This window comes from Pan paniscus, chromosome 14, assembly GCF_029289425.2.
Source record: "Pan paniscus chromosome 14, NHGRI_mPanPan1-v2.0_pri, whole genome shotgun sequence".
NCBI classification, from domain to species: domain Eukaryota; kingdom Metazoa; phylum Chordata; class Mammalia; order Primates; family Hominidae; genus Pan; species Pan paniscus.
In genome coordinates, this window is record NC_073263.2 from 34,638,741 (window position 1) to 34,661,471 (window position 22,731).

A 22,731-nucleotide genomic window follows, 5' to 3' on the forward strand; every position below is an offset into this window, starting at 1 on the left:
GAATCCAGGAGCTGGTTTTTTGAAAAGAGCAACAAAATTGATAGACCGCTAGCAAGACTAATAAAGAAGAAAAGAGAGAAGAATCAAATAGATGCAATAAAAAATGATAAAGGGGATATCACCACCGATCCCACAGAAATACAATCTACCATCAGAGAATACTATAAACACCTCTATGCAAATAAACCAGAAAACCTAGAAGAAATGGATGAATTCCTCGACACATACACCCTCCCAAGACTAGCCCAGGAAGAAGTTGAATCTCTGAATAGACCAATAACAGGCTCTGAAATTGAGGCAATAATTAATAGCTTACCAACCAAAAAAAGTCCAGGACCAGATGGATTCACAGCCGAATTCTACCAGAGGTACAAGGAGGAGCTGGTACCATTCCTTCTGAAACTATTCCAATCAATAGAAAAAGAGGGAATCCTCCCTAACTCATTTTATGAGGCCAGCATCATCCTGATACCAAAGCCTGGAAGAGACACAACCAAAAAAGAGAATTTTAGACCAATATCCCTGATGAACATCGATGCAAAAATCCTCAATAAAATACAGGCAAACTGAATCCAGCAGCACATCAAAAAGCTTATCCACCATGATCAAGTGGGCTTCATCCCTGGGATGCAAGGCTGGTTCAACATACGCAAATCAATAAATGCAATCCAGCATATGAACAGAACCAATGACAAAAACCACATGATTATCTCAATAGATGCAGAAAAGACCTTTGACAAAATTCAACAACCTTCATGCTAAAAACTCTTAATAAATTAGGTATTGATGGGACATATCTTAAAATAATAAGAGCTATTTATGACAAAATCACAGCCAATATCATACTGAATGGGCACAAACTGGAATCATTCCCTTTGAAAACTGGCACAAGACAGAGATACCCTCTCTCACCACTCCTGTTGAACATAGTGTTGGAAGTTCTGGCCAGGGCAATCAGGCAGGAGAAGGAAATAAAGGGTATTCAGTTAGGAAAAGAGGAAGTCAAATTGTCCCTGTTTGCAGATGACATGATTGTATATCTAGAAAACCCCATCATCTCAGGCCAAAATCTCCTTAAGCTGATAAGCAACTTCAGCGAAGTCTCAGGATACAAAATCAATGTGCAGAAATCACAAGCATTCTTACACACCAATAACAGAGAAACAGAGAGCCAAATCATGAGTGAACTCCCATTCACAATTGCTTCAAAGAGAGTAAAATACCTAGGAATCCAACTTACAAGGGATGTGAAGGACCTCTTCAAAGAGAACTACAAACCACTGCTCAATGAAATAAAAGAGGATACAAACAAATGGAAGAACATTCCATGCTCATGGATAGGAAGAATCAATATCGTGAAAATGGCCATACTGCCCAAGGTAATTTATAGATTCAGTGCCATCCCCATCAAGCTACCAATGACTTTCTTCACAGAATTGTAAAAAACTACTTTAAAGTCCATATGGAACCAAAAAAGAGCCCGCATTGCCAAGTCAATCCTAAGCCGTTTTGGTAACATTTTAAGTCCTCTATTCCAGCTACTTTGAAATGTGCCCTACATTGTTGCAAACTATAGTCACTCTACACTGATATTAAACGTGAGAACTTTGACCAACTATCTGACTGTATGTTTGTACCCACTAACTAACCTTTGTTTATTCCTCCTGCTACCCTGGTACCCTTCCCAGACTCTGTATCTATCTTTTTACTCTCTGCCTCCATGTGATCAATTGTTTTAGTGCCCACATATGAGTGAGAATGTCTTTAGCCATTTGCCTGTTGATGGAAACTTAGGTAGATTTCATAGCTTTGCTTTTGTGAATAGTGCTGTGTTAAACATGTGAGTGCGTGTATCACTTTGATATACAGATTTCCTTTCCTTTGGATAAATACTCAGTAGCAGGATTGCTGGGTCGAATGGTAGTTCTATTTTAACTCTTTGAAACATCTCCACACTCTTTTCCATAGTGGTTGTATTAATTTACAGTGTGCAGAAGTTCCCTTTTCTTTAGATCCTCACCAGCATCTGTTATTTTTTGTTCTACTTATAGTAGCTGCTCTAACTGGGGTAAGTTGATGCCTCATTGTGGTTTAGATTTGCATTCCTCTTATGCTTAGTCATGTTGAATATTTTTTCGTATACCTGTTGACAATTTCTGTGTCTTCTTTTGAGAGATGTATGTTCACGTCCTTAGCCCACTTTTTAATGGGTTTTTTATTTTTTTTATTTTTGAGTTGTTTGAGTTCCTTGTAGGTGCTGGATATTAGTCTCTTGTAGGATGAATAGTTAGCAGATATTTTCTCCAGTTCAAACACAAATTGTCTCTTCACTCTTTTGATTGTTTCCTTTGCTGTGTAGAAGCTTTTTAGTTTTACATAGTCTCATTTGTCTATTTTTATTATAGTTGTCTGTACTTTTGAGGTCTTAACCATGAAATATTTGTACTGAAACAATAGAACAACTAGAAAAAAACATGGTGAAAACACTTAAAGATATTGATCTAGGAAGAGATTTCATGTCTATATTTAAAAATTAAAATATTTATATTAAAATGCTTCCCCTAAAGTTGGTACCTAATCTTATATAAGGAAATTTTAGAGTACACTCTGGAGAAGTCCAGTCAGCACAACATTAAAAGTATGAATTTGGAAGTGGAAGGGATTACAGCTTTGGCTGAAGCATGAGCCACTATTAACATCATCATACAGCTTTTGGTCAGCAATGAATTTTATAATAGTTACGGCAGAAGGAAGTTGTAAATGATGTAAGTCATAAAGTAGCATTAAAATAATATTCCAGAGAGATTTTTTTCAATAGTAGGCAAGGAATTCTTATTATATGATTGTGTAAAATCATGAACAGCTTCAGAACCGTAAAAGAAGTCATGGCATCTATCAACATTACAGCCCAAAAGTAGACATTTATGAAAGGCATGGATATATGCTCTAGAGAGAGCATCAACTTTAGACAATTTCAGACACTTGGACAGAATAGTCAGAAGGCAAAATAAAACGTTTTGTTACTTGATGTAGGAACAAATGGTATAACCAGAGAACCTTGTAGACTATATTTGACGTACATTAGAGATAAGATGAAGATTTTGAAGTAGGAGGTTTGTTAAACGATGTTGGTTTTCATCAAGTGGTCAAGTTTTCTATAGCTGGAGTTTGGAGTAAAGTGGTTGGTACGGGGCACCAATAGTAATGTAACACAGGGAAGAAGAAGACTTTATATTTTCCAGGCATTAGAAAGGTGCAGTGTTTTGGTATTTTGGATAGGTACTGAGGTATCACCTACCATAGTTAGTGTCAGACAGGAATCTATTACGGAGGTTGAAAAATCCTCCATTATTATTGCAGCCATAGCTACTGAATGCAATCCAAAAGGCAAGCAAGATGCTATGAGATTAAGGGGAGAACTTCAGTGAGCAATTGGATATTGTTTGTTCTTTTGAATCTCCCTTAATGTACCCTAAATAATTCCATACTTCAAAAGAAAGGTAACAGGTTTAATATAATTAGGAAAACTCAATATAGGGACTTTGGACAGACGTTGTTTAGGAAACTGATAAATCTTTTCAGTTTTCTGGTTCTGTGATGACAGCCTGCCAGTTTTTATGGTCGTTGAGCTATTGTAATATAATCCAATTTCCATGGTTAGCCATAGCCATGTGGATTTCTCAAACTATATGGTCTGGGGGTATCCCAGATAGCTTCTATTTAGGAAAATGCAAGGTGATGTTTTTAGTAGAACTTAGTAAAAATTTGGCTTTTCCAGTGTATTCTGGGTCAAGTTTATTGGAGTACTTGATATGAAAGATAACTAAGAATTAGATATTAGGCTGGTAGGGTCTCTGAAATACATAGTAGTACACAAGCTTTTTTTTAAAAAAAATCTAACCAAAACAGCATGGTACCGGTACCAAAACAGAGATATAGATCAATGGAACAGAACAGAGCCCTCAGAAATAACGCTGCATATCTACAACTATCTGATCTTTGACAAACCTGAGAAAAACAAGAAATGGGGAAAGGATTCCCTATTTAATAAATGGTGCTGGGAAAACTGGCTAGCCATATGTAGAAAGCTGAAACTGGATCCCTTCCTTACACCTTATACAAAAATCAATTCAAGATGGATTAAAGACTTAAACGTTAGACCTAAAACCATAAAAACCCTAGAAGAAAACCTAGGCATTACCATTCAGGACATAGGCATGGGCAAGGACTTCATGTCCAAAACACCAAAAGCAATGGCAACAAAAGCCAAAATTGACAAATGGGATCTAATTAAACTAAAGAGCTTCTGCACAGCAAAAGAAACTACCATCAGAGTGAACAGGCAACCTACAAAATGGGAGAAAATTTTCGCGACCTACTCATCTGACAAAGGGCTAATGTCCAGAATCTACAACGAACTCAAAGAAATTTACAAGAAAAAAACAAACAACCCCATCAAAAAGTGGGCGAAGGACATGAACGGACACTTCTCAAAAGAAGACATTTATGCAGCCAAAAAACATGAAAAAATGCTCATCATCACTGGCCATCAGAGAAATGCAAATCAAAACCACAATGAGATACCATCTCATACCAGTTAGAATGGCGATCATTAAAAAGTCAGGAAACAACAGGTGCTGGAGAGGATGTGGAGAAACAGGAACACTTTTACACTGTTGGTGGGACTGTAAACTAGTTCAACCATTGTGGAAGTCAGTGTGGCGATTCCTCAGGGATCTAGAACTAGAAATACCATTTGACCCAGCCATCCCATTACTGGGTATATACCCAAAGGACTATAAATCATGCTGCTATAAAGACACATGCACACGTATGTTTATTGCGGCATTATTCACAATAGCAAAGACTTGGAACCAACCCAAATGTCCAACAATGATAGACTGGATTAAGAAAATGTGGCACATATACACCATGGAATACTATGCAGCCATAAAAAATGATGAGTTCATGTCCTTTGTAGGGACATGGATCAAATTGGAAATCATCATTCTCAGTAAAGTATCGCAAGAACAAAAAACCAAACACCGCATGTTCTCACTCATAGGTGGGAATTAAACAGTGAGATCACATGGACACAGGAAGGGGAATATCACACTCTGGGAACTGTTGTGGGGTGGGGGGAGGGGGGAGGGATAGCATTGGGAGATATACCCAATGCTAGATGACGAGTTAGTGGGTGCAGCGCACCAGCGTGGCACATGTATACATATGTAACTAACCTGCACAATGTGCACATGTACCCTAAAACTTAAAGTATAATAAAATAAATAAAAATCTGGCTGTATTAGTCACTGTAGGTTATATGATATCAAATTAGCCATGAGACCTTAGTGGCTTTATACAGTAAAGGTTTATGTAGTGTTCCTGTAATCAAATATAGTTTCTTCAGCAATCTAAGGTATTGGGTTTCACCATCCTATTTCAGAGTAGCCCAGTATTCATTGTAGGAGGCGGGGAGAGGGACTAGAGAATTATGCGTAGGTTTTTCATTGTTGCAACCCACAAGAGATTTCTGATAACATTTAGTTGATTTAGTCACATAATTAACTATAATGGGGTTAGGAAATGTCTTCTGTATACACACGAAGTAGGAAAATGACATGAGAATTATTAATAACAAACATTGTCTCTAGCATACTTGGTTTCTTAGCTGGTAAAATTAGTGGGTTGCAATGGTTCTTGGTTAGAATTATAGGTTTTGGTGTGAAAGGATTTGACAACTATTAGGGATGTGGTGGCATAGCAGTATTAAACCTGACTTTAACTGATGTGATGCTATATGCCAATATCTGGGCATATTGAACAAGTCTGTCTAATTAGTATGTTGAGATCAAGATGTGGGGACTCAGAAGGATTTTTTGAGTCATCTTAGTTTGAAGCTTCATTCAAGTCAGTAAGAATACAAAAAAATCAGTTCCAATTCTGGTTAAGGTGGAGTGAGCACACTCTACCCTGTTTCTCCTACTCAATTCAAGAAAAACACCCTACATGGACAGAATTCACACAGCCACTATTTCAGAGCTCTGAAAAGTGAATAATAGCAGGTAGAGTGGGGAACAAGAGCAGAATTCACAGTGCCTTTGAACTGGAAGTGAGTTCACTATACTTTTTGTCCCTTTATTATCCCCTAACATGAATTAAATGGATTGAAAACCTGAAATTGTGCACCAGGGTGCAGTGAGAGACAACTCTGGGAGAAATCCTCTAGTTCTAATACTGAGTGCCCTGTTAATTTTTCTTTTCTTCACGTTGTTCTGTTATGGCCCAGCCCTCATGTGGTCTTATCACCAATGGAAGGCTATAGAAGCCAAAACTCTGAGGGAGGCTTTTCTTTGATCAGTGGAGCTAGAGTCCTAAGAGGGTGGGACAAACACCCTTTTCTTCTTAATCTTTCTGCCTTTCTGCCAGTGGCCCTGGATATGAACAGACTTGTAGAATACATTGCAGAGCAGAGAAACTAAAGCCCCAGCGTTTTGACAGGAGAACTGAAAAGAAGAGCCGCAGAACTGAAAATATCAGGGATGTCATGGAAAGGGAAGAACATGAGAAAGTAACCCTGTAAAATTTTTTAATGAAATTCAGCCCTGAGTTGTGCATACATGGATCTAATCCAAATTACAAGTTGTAGCTACTACAATAAGGTAAGAAAATGAAAGTCATACAGATTATAAAGGAAAAATAGAATTATCTGTTTTCACAGATGACATGATTGTCTATGTAAAAATTCTCAAGGAAATGACTTACACATAAATTCTAGCACTAGTAAGCCATGTTTAGCATACTAGTGTCACAAGATACAAGGTTCTCATACAAAAATGACTTGTATTTCTTTATATTAACAATGTACAATGTGAAACCACATTTAAAAATAACATTAACCACAGCATCAAAAATGTTAAATACTGAGATATAAATTTCACAAAACATGTACAGGATGTGTGTGCTGAAAACTACAAATTTCTGATGATAGCAATCAAAGATCTGAATAAGTTTAGGGCTATATCATATTCATGGACTCAACATATAAAGATGTCATTAAATTGGTAGATACATGTAACATAATAAGAATTAAAATCCTAGCTGAATATGTTCATTAATGTAGACAAGATGAGTCTAAAATTTATGTTGAATGACAAAGTAACTAGGATAGTTAAAACAGTTTTGGAAAAGAATAAAGTTGGAAGAATTATACTTAACTGACTTTAAGACTGACTTTTAAGCTGTAATCATGAAGACAGAGTAATATTAGTAAACACATATATCAGTGAAACAGAATAGAGTCCAGAAATAGTCCCACACATATATGGACAATTAATTTTTGGCAAAGGTGCAAAAGTAGTCTAATGGAGGAGGGATAATCATATGCCAAACAAATGTGCTTTGACCTAAACCTCACAATTTATATGAAACTTAACAAAAAACTAAGTCTAAATATAAAACATGAAACTCTAAAACTTTTATGGGAAACCTATGAGGAAATTTATGGGACTTAGGGTAGGCAAAGCTTTCTTAGTTGTGACGACGAAAGCATAATTCACTAAAAAAGGGATAAATTTCGTTTTGACTTTGTCTAATTTAAAAACTTTTGCTATGCTAAAGATGCAATGAAAAGACACGGTACAGGCTGGAGGAAGATAACAGCAAATTGCTTATTTGACAAAGGATTTATGTCAAGAATAAATAAAGGACTTTCAGTCCTTAACAGTAAGACTACAATTCAGTTTTTAAAAGTGGACAAAAGAGTAGACACTTCACCAAAGAGAATATAAGGATGTCAAAATAGTTCATGAAAAGATGCTCAACATTATTAACCAACAGATAAATGTAAATTAAAACTATATAAAACCATTATATACCTAGTAGAATAAAAAATAGCTGTTGTGCTAAATACTGGCAAGGATGTGAGAACAACTAGAACCTGTTACTGGTGGGATTGCCAAATGGTTCAACCAGTCTGAAATATAGTTTGGCAGTTTATTATAAAGTTAAATATACACTTATTGTATAGTTTAGCCTTTCTACTCCTGGGCATTTATTTATGAGAAATGAATGGAAATCATGTCTACACAAAAGCCTTTATGTGAATGTTTATAGTAGCCTTATTCACAATTGCTATTCTACAACCCAAATGCTTTTACAAATGAATGGGTATACAAGCTGTGGTACATCCATTAATACTCATCAACTAAAAAGAATGGACTCGATGTATGTACTTACTTGGATGCCTCTCAGAGGCAATATGCTGAGCTTACAAAAGGAGACTTAGAAGGCTACAGACTGTATGATTCCATCTATGTCACATTCTTGAAAAGTAAAAATATGTAGTGATAAAGGGATAAGTACTAGAGCCTATGGGTATTGAGAAGGTGTGGCTATAAAGCTGAAAAGTGATAGCACAAGTGAATTTTTTGGTGTGATGGAACTGGGCTATATTTTGATTGTGGTGGTGGTTATACAAATCTATGTATCTATTTAACATTCTCAAACTGGTACACGAAAAAAAAAAATTTCACTGCATGGTCATTTAAAAAATAAAATTAACTATTAAAAGAATAGAAAATTCCTGACCTGTGTAAAGCCTAAGTATTAAAGAATTGTTTCAACTTTGTGTATTCAGCTGTTTATCTGTTTATTTTCTTGCATTTGCGAATTCCAGCACTTCTAGCGTATGTTAATCCTGTTTCTGTTAAATAGGTTGGGGCTTGGGTGAAAGTGGAGCCAGCACCAAGATAAAGGACTGGGCATTTGGCCTTCCTGCTGTGGCATGTTTTGACCTTGAAGGGCATTAGAGTATGCATAAATAGTTAAGATCATCCATGTGTAATTATGACCTGTTTCCAATTTAGAACTTAAGTTCTCCTTAGGGGTTAGGAAGTTACATTATTAAATTTCTAAAGCATTCATCTATCCATATTTACTATAGTGGTGGCTGCCATTTGTAAAACGTCCAGGACGTTTTCATAAAGTGACTACAACATTTAGTGCACTGTAAGGGGTGGTATGTTAGTTGTGGTTAATCTGTGGTACTATTAGGCTTTGAAAGTTATTTCTTTTACCTTTGAAGGCTTTTAGTAAATATATGAAAGGAGCTTATAATAAAAAGGCATTTTGTTCTCAAACTATATAAATTTTGTTACATACTATATACTAATATATAGTAATATAAGAGATTTAGAATGATTTTTTTACATATGAAAATTTTAACATTTTGTTTTCCTCAGAAGACAAATTGACACATTTCAAGCACTTTTTTATACTTCTTAAAACTATATTTGTCAAAAATAAAATACGCTATACAACATAAAATTAAAAATCTCTGACAAGACAAAGGAAGATATAAATGAGTAATAACCTCACTTTTAATAGAGTCTCTAAGGAATGCTCTTAAATATCCATGACAGTGGTAGCAATTCAGTTTATAAGGCTGCCTTGCCTTTTTATCAGGATGAAGAAAAAGGTAGAAATTACTGAGAAGAGATTTCATGGCTCCGGGCAGACTTAGTGATTTCATGTGCTATCTTATGTATCCATCTGTCCTTGTATTTTACTGTGTTGCATTTCACAGTTTTCCTTATTTCATTCTGCATTTACCGCCTATGTAGGCATTGGTCTTCTTTGAGATCACATCTTCATGAGGGCGTTGTCCAAAAGTGACTGCTAAATATACCTGGAGTTAGAAACATGTGGTTTAGCCCTTTCTAATGTTGACCTGTGAAGGAAATTTAACTCTTACAACTTATTGTGAGTTTTTTGTGTGTCACCGAAAATTATCTTGGATGTGAAATTGTCTTGGGTGTGGACTTGAATTGATTAACGTACAGTGAAATCAATTATTTCTGCTATGATCACTCTCATTTAGGAAGAGTTTTGTAGTGAGAGAAATACTATAGAAATATGATATTAAATATTTTACATAATTTTAATCATCTTTTAAAATATTTCACTGTAATTCAGTCCTAAATTAGGCTTAAGAGATGAAACCTTTTAAAAATGTCAAAAGATTTTTCCCCCTTACTGATACTGTAAATCTGATTTGGAACTTAATCTACTTAATCAATTACTTTGCAACATTCTTTTAAAAGGGGTGGAGGTATTGGATTTTAGGGGGAATCTTTACTTTTTATGTAAGGTATTTCCAGTCTTCTTAATAAAAAGGTGTTTATTTAAAAAGCCAATCTAGCTGTGGTACTTAGCTTTTTCAGTAAAAACCAAATTGAATAGCCAGTTTATGTCTTCAGAGAGCTACCTTTGAACAGAACTTAGGTTTATATATTCACTCTTAATCATTTTAGTTATGAATTAGTTGTATCTTTATGATATATTGAATTCTAAATAATATAAGTACCTCAAAGATAATAAAACTTTATGGATCACATTACATGAGTTATCTACATTAGTTATTAAAAAAATTAAATACAAATTGAAATGGATAAAGTTACAGTAAAATAAGTCAAAATCTATATTTAAATTTTAATGGAATATAAATATATATATTTTATTATAAACAAATTAGTTATGTTTATACATAGTTAATAAATATTCTCAGGTATTTGTGGGCCAAGACTGTTGTGGTATTCTTTATCAATAAAGGCCAAAAAGTTCTGGAGAAGTAATAAATATGCTAATTTATAAGAGATATTATTATACTATTTCTTTCATTTTTTTCCCATGGTCTAGCCCTTTAAAATATGATACTTGAAATAAATATTAGTTTCTAACTTAAATGAAGCTTATTAAGAATTACAAGGTGGTAATTATTTTTAAGAAAAAACACCCACTAGGTTATTAACATCATTTTCCTTAAAAAGATACAGGATAAAAACTCTTATCCATTCTTGAAGTAGAATTGCTACTTATAGAACATGTATTATGGTACTGTCTGTTGAAAAGTTTAGCAATTATATATCATGACATAATAATCAGCATACTTTTGGTCTATGAAGTAAAATACTCCTATGAAAATCTGTTCCTAGGTATTGCTATACTTTTCAAGAGAATTTTCTATGTTGTATTAGTTTTGGCTGACACAGATACTTGCTTTTTGGTTTATCCTATAGTATATATTTAGATCCTCTGCAGATGAACTGATGTGTTCTAGACAGGAAGTGGTATGTAGGAGATATAGGAATGGGCTGAAGTATCCTTTATATTTGCCTTTGTATCTAGGGGAGTTGGAAATAGGCAAGAATGGAGAGAAATTTTGTATGGCAGTACACAGAATTTTGCAAGTTTATTGTGAGCCCTGCAACAATCCGATGCATTTTAGTTACTGGTAAGTTTGTTAAATTATGTTTGAAAATGTACCTCTTCGAAGATGGCCATCTATTTACTATTACGTCCACCATGTCAATTATACCTTATTGTAAAGTTTTTTTTTTTTTTTTGCAAAGATGTGGTATTGCTATTGGATTGGGTTTTAGGTATAAATTAAAACGACTTTTGTTAGTGAATGCATTTGACATTTCAATTGGTGTCCTGGTTAATATTGAAGTGAAATTAACACTTTATGGATAGCAGAGTCCTGTGTTAAGATTTTGGAATAATAATATTAATATTTCTGTTTTTGTAATGGAACTCCACTGTGTTTAGAGGTCTGAGTTAACTCATTAGATGTTTGAGAATGAGTAGTTATTCTGACATAAAAGAATGAGAAAATCCATGTCATCCTTGCAGTTTTACATGGTTCTATATAGTAGGGCGATTTACTGTAAGAAATACTTTTTTGCCTTTTTTCATGGATCATAGGGACCGTTGTGAGGCATTTCTAGTCGTTCTTTTTGGCAGTGCTCATGCTTAGGAATCCATTTTCCCCCTAAATCACTAACTTTGGTGTATGTAAGAATTCTATGAACAGATTAGGAAATTGTGTAATCTCTACCCATAGTTTTCTTTATTCTTTTTAAATATCTAGGCAGATGTGTTAGGTGTAATATAGTACTTAGCAATTATTCGTGAAGTGGCCTTGACTATTCAATTCATTTAAAATGGACTAGATTGCTTAATAGCTGTGCTTCTTTACAGAAACATTTTTTTAAATCCCAAGAGATTCCTTGGTAGTTGTATTTTTCTTGTAAGTGTCTGTCTTTGGCTTAAGGACAAAGTAAAAGAATATCATTGATTTGTGATAGTTTACTTTTTTTTTGTGGTTTAAGGATATAGGATCAGTTAATATAATTGAATTTTAATTTCCTGTAATGAAGTACTTTATTTCTAGATACTATATTTTGTCTAGCTGGTATGTAATTCATTAAACTATGAATTTTTATAATAATGATAATGATAATTTTGCTGTTGGTTCTTGTTATGAGAACATTTCTAATTTGAACAAAAGTAGCCACATTATGAGAAAAATGTATTATCCCTATTGAAACTGGAAGAGCTAGAATAATTCAAAAATTAGAATAACTTCAGATTCCTTTTGGGCTTTAATAATTTTCAAGTTTTCCTTATTACCAGATTGTCTGAATCACTTGTAAGAATGAGTACTTCTGCATTTAAAATATGTTTAGAAATTTGTGGTTTTACCCTTTCTTATGAATATAAATAGGTAATTTATGGTATATTATAAAACATTGTAAATTGATACTATTTTAATTCATGATAAAATCTGGTCTATAACAATTTATTTTGAGCTACATTAAGCATATACAATGAAGGAATATGTATTTCCATTATTTAGAATACTATATTCATGTATCAGTGTTGCTGGTTAAAATCATTATATGTAACTGTGAAGTAATGCATTATCAAAGCTTAATTCAATGCAATCATTTCTTTTTATTTTGTTTCTTCATTCATTCCAAAGACAAATCAAGTGCTTAACTTTGACACCTCTTTGTCTGCTTTTATGTATTTGTTTATATATTGTGTAATTGTCACTTTTCATTTCAATATTACATAAATCATTTTATTTGCTCTCATGAGTTTTTCTCAGGGCATACCTGGACATAAGTGACATGTTACATATTTCTCTGGATTTTTTTTAATGAAAGGTTTTTGAAGAATAGTTCTAAATGAAAAGTTTATTTAAAAATAGAGTTTGTTGTTACAAAGCAATATTGCATCTATATTTAAAATTCTCTACAATAGCTTGTTATTCAAAAGAATAGTATGATACAGTCTTTATTATGGAAAATGATGTGTATATGTTTCTTAGGTTTACTTGAAGCCAGACATATAAATATATGTAGAGATAAACTTTGATGTTTTACTTTGGAATGTAAAAAAACTACACAGTTATGATTCAGTTTATTATATTTAATTTGTAAAGGACAACACTAGTTTTCTCATGCTTATGAGGAAATATATTCTTTCATAATATAAGGCATAATAGTCATTGTCAGTAAAATAGAGATGAGATTTGAATATGGTTATCTTTTGGCATAATAAAATACTGAAATGGGACACTGTTTATAATAAACATGTGATGATTACATAATGATGTCTGTACTTTACATGCAGTGCTACTCTTTTGGCATTCCTGGTTGAACTACTTAAAAGTTCAGTAGCCATGCAAGAACAGATGCTGGGTGGAAAAGGCTTTTTAGTCATTGGCTACTTACTTGAAAAGGTAAGTGATATGTGTTGATGGTTTTATTGTGTAGCTTCACAGTTGGACAGCTGATAATCACTAATTTTTTTTTTCTGTAATTTCACTTTCCATTGACTGTGTAGAGATTATACTATTTGCTAATTCACAAACGTCTTAGATTTAAGTGTAGACATGGAATTAACTGGGTATCGGAAGTGTAATTAAGAAATTTTGAATAAAAAAATCTAAATAAAAAATTTACATCTATATCTATTCAAGCAATAAGTATCATTTCTCTTAAGTTTTCTAAGTAGTACCCCCTTATTTCCACTCTCACTTTCTAAGGTGTCACTTACCCGTGGTCAACTGCAGTTCAAAAATAGCATGAAATAAACCATTTATAACTTTCTAAATTGTGTGCTGTTCTGAGGAGAGTGATGAAATCTCATGCTGTCCCTCTTCATCAAGCCCTGGACATGAATCCTCCTTTTGTTCCGCTTTTTCATGCTGTATACACTGTCTCTCCATTAGTTATTTAGTAGCTATCTCAGTTCTCAGACTGAAAATCGTATTTATTATCCACTAGGGGTCTTGGAACTATCGCGTCAGGATAAGGAGGGAGTACTGTAGTTGTTTCTTTGCTATCTTTTCACTTAGACTTTTTTTTTTTTTGAGACAGTGTCTCACTCTGTCTCCCACAGTGGAGTGCAGTGGCACGATCTTGGCTCACTGCAACCCCCATCTCCTGAGTTTGATCAAGCGATTCTCCTGCCTCAGCCTCCCGAGTGGCTGGGATCACAGGCGCGCACCACCATGCCAGGCTAAAGATTTTTTTTTTTGAGATGGAGTCTCGCTTTGTCACCCAGGCTGGAGTGCACTGGCTCAATCTCGGCTCACTGCAAGCTCCGCCTCCCGGGTTCACGCCATTCTCCTGCTTCAGCCTCCCAGGTAGCTGGAACTACAGGCGCCCACCACCATGCCCGGCTAATTTTTTGTATTTTTAGTAGAGACAGGGTTTCACCGTATTAGCCAGGATGGTCTTGAACTCCTGGCCTCAAGTGATCTGCCCGCCTTGGACTCTCAACGTGCTGGGATTACAGGCATGAACCACCGCGCCTGGCCTTAGACTGTATCTCGAAAGTCTTTTTTATTAAGATAAAAATCTTAATCTATATTTAGTATACATGAATTTACCTGTTAAGTTTTGTGTTATTTTTTAATTATGCGGTCAAAATTTTTATTTTGTGGTAATAGAAACATTATTTTGTGCTCTTTTTCCCTGCTCTTAATATATATTATTTAAAGTAGTTTTTCTGATCTACGCATAATATAAACAATAAAAATTAGATGGGTTTACTTTTTCCCATTTTGTGTCATTTATGTTGTTTTATGACCTCTTTTGCTTTAGTCAAAGCTGTGCTTTTATGATGAGTGCTGAATTTCTGATTATGATCTCACAGGAGTTTAGTTGTATTATGTGATTTCCTTTGAAAATTAAAGTGGGATTTCATGAATAAGCGTTTTTTTATAACAAATACCTATGTCTTTTATTAGCACTCTCTGACCTTTTCTTATCAGTTAGTTAACTCTATAATATTCAGCTGCTCTGAAAATGAAACTGTTGGAGAAGTAATAGAAGTGAGATCTCAACTAAGGGATAAACATATTTCCTTTGGAAAAAAATTGAGAAGATATTTTGAAGTAGTTTTAATTTTACCTCCAATTGTTTTACATTTGAAATATTATCAATTGATTAATGGATAAACAAAATGTGGTATATACATCAATTGAAATTTAGTCACAAAAATAATCAAGTTCTAAAATATACGATATTTTATATATTACATGTCTTTATACATATTGTGTATATAACATGTCTTTTCTTTGAAACAAGTGTTGACCTTTCTTTAAGGATTAATGATTGAAAAGTGGTAGATTGTTAAGTAGATTGATCATTGGTAGCATTTCTTTATTAAGATGATTTTTTCCATAACATTATTAAGAACTTAAGGCTCTTTGGCTTATTTTTTTAAATGACAGAATACTCTTTTTCTGTATCTAGAGTATAATATTTGTTTAGAAGATGTATGATAAGCTACATTTAACATGAATTTGATAACATATGAAATGCCTTTGTAAGATTACTGTGTGTGACAGGATTTCTGTGAGGACTTACCCCGTTAAATAATTTGCTTTCATTTGTTTGATGAGAATGTATCAGAAAATTCTAAAGTAAATATTCTTTTACTTAAAACTTAGCTTATAAGTAGAAATATTTGTAAAAGCCTTCAAATAAAAACATATGTTAATATTTCAAATATTATAATGTCAATTTAGTGGATGCAAAATATTTCATTGTGGTTTTAATTTGCACTTTTCCTAGATTTCGAATAAGATTAGACATTTTCATATATAATTATAGAAAATTAATCTTTTATCTTCTTTGTTATTCATTTCCTTTACCAGTATTCCCTATGTCTCTTCATGATTCCCACCCCTAGTCAACCCATAATTCACTTTTTGGCTTTATGAATTGCTTATTCTAAATATTTCACATAAGTGAGATCATACAATATTTGTCTTTTTGTATTTGGTCCATTTTGCTTAGCATAATGTTTTCAGTGTGCATCCATGTTATAGCATATTTTAGAACTCCGTTCTTTTTTACAGCTAAATAATATTCCATTAGATGTATATACATTTTGCTTCTCCATTCATCAGTTGATATACATTTATGTTGTTTCTATCTTTTGGCTATTATGAATAAAGCTGCCATGAATGTTCATGTACTAGGTTATATGTGGACATATGTTCTTATTTCTGTTCAGTAGATACCTAGGAGTTAATTTGCTGGGTCCTATGTTTATTTGAGAAACTATTGATGTTTTTCAAAGTGACTCCAGCATTTTACATCCTACCAACCATATTTAAGAGTTCCATTTTTTCCACATCCTTACCAACTCTTGTTTTGTATGTCTTTTTGATTCTGACCCTCCTAGTGGGTGTGAAATGGCTTATCAATTTTAAATTTGCATTTTTGGGATGACTAGTGATGCTGAATATCTTTTCATATGCTTGTTGTCTATTTTCATGTGCTTATTTGCTATTTATTGATATATATTCTTTGAAGAAATATCTTTAGATCGTTTGCCCATTTAATAATTGTGATATGTGTCTTATTATTGATTTGTGGGAGATTTTTTTTAATATTCTGGATACTAGTCCCTTAATAGACGGATGATTAACAAATATATTTCTCCATTCTTTGGATCACATTAATTTGTATTTCCTTGATGACAATAAAGTTGAACATATATTTATTTTCCTTTGGGATATCTTCTTTTGTTAAATACCTCTTTAGAGTGCCAATTTTCATTTGGGTTGTCTGTCATTTTGCTACTGATTTGTGGAAATCATATTTGTATTTTGGATGTGATTACTTCATTGGATATACACTGCAAATTATCTCTCCTTCTTTGGTGTGACTTTTCACTCTCTTAATGGTGATTTTTGATAAACAAGTTACTAATTTTAATATAGGTTAAAATTTTCAGTTTCTTTTATGACTAGCCCATTTTAGACCCATATCCTGAAGCCATAAGATTATTCTGTTTCCTTCTTAAAATTTTGTTTTATCTTTCATATTTAGATCTATAATCTATCTGGAATTGAATTTTGTATATGGTATGAGGTATAAGGGTCAAGGTTCTTTTTTTCTATAATCTATCTAGAATTGAATTTTGTATATGGTATGAGGTATAAGGGTCAAGGTTCTTTTTTTCCCCCATGTATGTCATCTAGCTGGCCCAGTACCATTTTTTGAAAAGATGATTTCCCACTGCATTGCAGTCTAATCTTTGCCATAAATCAGATGACCATGTATGACTGGGATTTTTTTTGTGTGTTTCAGACAGTACAACAGGATTTTAATTTGTATAGCTTTTTAGTACGGCCTGATATTTAAGAGTATGTCATCTAGCTTTACTGTTGTTCTTGAAGATTGCCTTGGCTGTTTTTGGGTCTTTGCATTTCCATATATATATATCAGCTTATCAACTTCCACCAAAAAACATGAGGATTTTTATCGTATTATATTGACATCTTTCCTATATTGAATCTTTCAGGTTATATACTTGGTATATTCTTTTATTAATTGAGATTTTCTTTTGTACTTTTCTGTATGGAACAGTTTCTGTCTTTTTGATGGATTTATTTCCAGGTATTTGATATTATTTGATGCCCTTAAAATTTTAATATTTTACACTTGATCTTACCCAAAAGGCCAAGAAGCAATTAAAAGTTTTGATTTTTGTTACTGGTACATAGAATTATAATTGATATTTATGTTGAACTTTTATATACCAGTCTTTCTGTTCCTCTATTAAATCTAGTCATTTGTAGATTTTTTTGGAAAAATTTTTGTAGACAATAATAACATTGGAGAATGATAGTTTTGTTTTTTTCCTTTCTAATTTTAGGTTTTTTTTCCTTGCCTTGTTATGCCACCTAAAAAGTGCCAGTACAGTGTTGGAATAAAAGTTGTGATAGTGGCCATCCCTGTCTTATTCCTGATCTCATGGGCAATGCTTTTAATAATTACACTAAGTATGATATTTTTAATAGATTACTTTGTGTGGATTTTTTAGTTAAATTAAGGAATTATCTATTTCTGGTTTCCTAAGAGTTTTCTTTATTATAAACAGGATTTTATATAACATCTTTTCTGCAGTATTTGAGATGATTAAGATGTTTCTTCATTTTTCTTAATTTAGTCAATTACATGGATTATTTTCCAGATTTTAAACCTTCCTTATATTCCTGGACTCTCATTTACTCCTAAATCTACTCCTATTCCAACCTGGTTTTCATTCTTACATGTCCTTTAAGATGGCTCATGTCTTTGTCACCAGTGGCCTTCATAATCTGTCCTGTGATTATTTCTCAGTTCTTATCTTATTTGACCTGTGAATATTTCAGTTGAACATTCTTTCCTTCTTGAAATGCTTTCTTGCATTGTGTTTTGTGATGGCTTGCTTTTTTTTTTTCTTACTTATTCTCTCTCATTAGTTCTGCTTCATCTTTCTAAATTCTGATGACTGTTCTGTCCCAGTGATTAATCCTGGAAAGCGTTTCACTTTTCCATCTACACAGTACCTTACTCTAATTGAGATTATCCACTTCTACAGCTTCCATGATCCTGTAAATACTAATTACTCTCAATTGTTTCTCCTATTTTTAGTTCCACTTGGATTTCTGGTAATCTTCTTGACTAAATTATCCAAACTGATTTTTCTCTTAATTTTTCATCCTTCAGAGTTCTTTATCTTATTTAGTGGCATTACCATTCAACAAGTAGTTGAAACCAAAAAGTTAATTCTTTTTGACTCTACTTTTTTTGCACTCTAGATCCAAACTCAGGAAATTATGTTGTCTTACTGTCAAAATGTATCCAGAATCAATTACTACTTCCTCTTTACTTCTCAACTCCTTACCATGTCAGTTGATATCATCTTAGTTCAAACCATGATCATCCTTCACCATTGGTTACCTACAATCCATTTTTCACTTGCAGTTAGACTAGTTATCCTAAAATGTGCCAAATCTTATTCAAGTCTTCATCCTTCTCATAATGAAGTCATAAGCCTTATACCTCACTTCATCTCTTCCCACTCTTCTTGCTTTCTCTATTTTAGGCAAAGGTCTTTTTGCCTTTTCCTTAAGAACTAAAATGGTAAACATTTACCCAAGGACTTTTGCATTTACTTCCCCAATTGTTTCCATCACTCTTTCTTCAGATACTCACAGACTTTGATTCTATGCTTCATTCAGGATTTTGCTTATATGATGCCTTGTCACAGAAATATTCTCCGATCATTCTAAATAAATTTGTATTCCTTCCATAACCATCAGTGTTTACCTATGCTGCTAATTTTGCAGCACCATTCTGGCATGTTTTATATTTTTTACTAATTTTCTGCCTCCTTCTGCTAGAATGTAGGCTTTATGAAAGCAGGGGCAATGTATATATATTTTTGTCTCCCCTTATTGCTGTATCTTCAGCACCTAGAACAGTGCTTAGCTCAGTAAATGGTTGTTGAATTGAGTATATGAAAAGTCCTTGTATGCTTGTCTGATTACCTGCAAAGAGTAACTTTTTTACCTTTCTTGGAGGAGTGCTCACATTTTGTTATTTTTAAATAATCACTGGCAAGGTTAGTATTAATAGTATAGGTAATAGAAGTTTCATTTTTTAATTTCTTAACTAATAACAGGTTACTGGTTAACTGCCACTTAGCTTTTATATCTCCTTGTCATAGAAGATATCTTAGGAAGATAGTATATGAGAGGCCTTTTTATTAATAACAATTTTACTGTTCCACGAAAAAATTTTTAGGTGTTTTTGTTCTGTTTTGCCAAAATGTGATCTTGTGGGAAACTTAGAGGTTATCCAGCATATTCAATAGGATATTTTTGATTGTGGTTAGTAGAAAATTTGATTCAAAGTATCTTAAACATTAGGAAAATATACTAACTGATGTAACTGAAAGTCTAGTGTTAGATGGCATATCAGTTATATTCTTGGCAGGGAACAGATGGCATACTCAACCTAGGTTTTTGAGAAGACTTTAATGCAAGGGTATTTAAAAAGTTGTAAGCAGGGAGCTTGGCAAGATTTGAAGAGATGAGGGAAATAAGTGTTTAGCATAACCCAAAGAGAAAGTTATTGTAGCTATTAGGAGAAGGGTACCTGATGGGAGTGTGGTCTTCAAGAAAGGAGTATAGTGTTAAGTGTACTGAAGGGGTAAAATCTGGAAAATATATACCCAACTTCATTTTCTTTCTGTCCTTTAATTTCTTGCTAATGTCTTCAATTAGTCAAACCCAACTGGAAACCAGTAGGCAAGGGAGCATCCCAAGCATAAAAATAGGACAGGGAAGGTTGGAAAGGCAGCAAAAGGTTGGAAAAGCAGCAAACAGTAAGTTGTGTTTCAGGGCTGGGTTATCTAAGTCTCAATAATGTCATCAGAGACCCAGGTTTTATCTATATCTCTGCTGTACCAGCTACAGTGTTGATTTTATGCTAAAGCTGATACTCTTTGAGGTCACAAGGCTGCCAGAGAGAATTGGCGCTATAGACCTTCACATCCAGGTGAAGAAAGCGAGCTCATTTCTGTCAATTACTGAGCAAGATTCTTCTCTCCAATTTGATTGGTTAGCTTAGAGCTTGGCTAGCCTACCTTTGAACCAGTTGTTGCTATGAGAATGCTAAACTTTGATACTGAATCTCTGAGCTGATCATTGCCTGCCACCCTCCCCTCCACTCCCTACCAAAACAACAACACATGATTAATCTGATTGGATTAGGCTATTTGGAGCACAACCTTGGAGTCCTGGGAGGAGCAGAATGGATAATAGACTATAATGTACCTCTACAATTACAATAGTTTTACACAATTTATTGAATATATACTCATACACATTATATGTATATGTGTGTGTGTATATTATGCTTTCTACAATAAAAATGAACATTTCTGATAACCTGTTCTATTATGGGCTAATCTAAATGTTGGAACAATCTCTCTTTATTGAATAGAAGTTTCTCTTTGTAACCGCTAGTGCTCCTATTTGGTTTAGTTAATTCTGGAGTGGATGCTATAACGCAACTATTTGTATAACTTCTCAGATATTATTTCCAAATATGGTTAGCCATGTCACATATAGTACTTCTTAAAAATTATGTATTCTGCCACCACATGAAAGTAATATATAGATCAAATTCCAGAGCTTACATTTTCTGTAAGATTTAAATTGTATTTCCATCTAAAGGTTACAGATTTATAACTATAAGTTATCCAAGTATAGATCTCTTTCTAAAATAGCTTTACTTGAGAAAATGAAAACAAATACCAGAATATAAAAATATTTTAAAACCATTAATCAAAGGAAATACATTTAAAAGCAGAGTCAGAGATCTTCTTTCTTCTTTTCCCAGGCTGTGTTTTTTCCTACCTATTCTATTCTTACTGTTTTTGAATTTGACATTAATTCAGTTAAACATTTCCTGAGAAATTAGGGTAGGGATCAGGAGGATAAAAGATGAATAAGATAATATCCTTTCTTATATTAGGAAAGAGATTTTTTTTTTACGCTAACAATAATACAAGGAGGAAAGATAAGTACTACTAAGAGGTAAAGGTAACATGCTGTTGAAGAGAATATTCATTTATGCATTTATATACTATTTACAATCCAAAATTGTAGGATTTTGAGTAGGTCAATAAAAAGACACAATTTTAGAAAAATATTTTCCAAAGAATAATTTTAGAATGCAAACCTGCTACCCAACAGCATTAATTGGTATGCGAAAACAATGGCCCCCTCCGCCTTTTTTTTTTAAAGTAATGTAGAAGGCCTTGTGATGCTTCTAGTATACCTTTTAATATCATGGTCCAAGTTCCAAACTTGTTTCTATATTATGAATTCATCAAGTGGATATGTTTATAATGGTCAGCCTGATTTTATAATACAGGTTAATGTTCTTTATGAGGACATGATGAATAATTTTTATGAGCTACAGTCTGGTCACCTAGCATGTTTATCTAGTAACAGGATCTGACTGTATTCTATTTTAGAGTTTTAAGTGTAAGAGTAGAATGTATCAGATCATGTTCTTGAAATCATTACTACTGAATAAAAATAGAATGTATAAGATAAGCTATGTGAAATTATAATTAGTGAAGGAGCTGACTACAGTTTTAAATAACTAGTGATCTCTTATTTTAATTTCATCCCTTTACAAATAGTTTTTTAAAGTACTATATTATTTTCATTGATAGTCCTTTAAATATGATTACCCGATCTTTACTTTTTAAACTCAAATACTTGTTTTGGTTCCCCCCCTTTATTAACTCAGCTATTTATTTAGATCATTTCCACCATCTTCTGTAAAATTTTCATTGAAAATTATGTACTAAGGTTTGGTTTGAATTTTGTAGGCTATTGCTTATGTAGTAAGCACCATTGGTAATTTTGTCAGACACATAATTCTATTATATTAATACTAAATCATTTTTAACCTTATAATAATTTGAACCAATTAAGTGGCCCCCTTCTTAGTAAAACCTGTTAACCATCCTTCTACAAATGTTTTATCTGCCCCATAGTTTCTTCCATGA

At 33.2% G+C, this 22,731-nt stretch overlaps 1 protein-coding gene across 3 annotated transcripts in view; it reads left to right on the forward strand.

Annotated features, from left to right (window-relative positions):
• Window positions 1–22,731, forward strand: part of NBEA (neurobeachin) — a 707,824-nt gene that overhangs the window by 143,114 nt on the left and 541,979 nt on the right. For all 3 annotated transcript variants that reach the window (XM_008952234.4, XM_008952238.4, XM_063595707.1), the window contains exon 11: window positions 13,483–13,591. In XM_008952234.4, coding sequence (XP_008950482.4) covers window positions 13,483–13,591 — 109 coding nt within the window. The remainder of the gene's footprint in view (window positions 1–13,482; window positions 13,592–22,731) is intronic.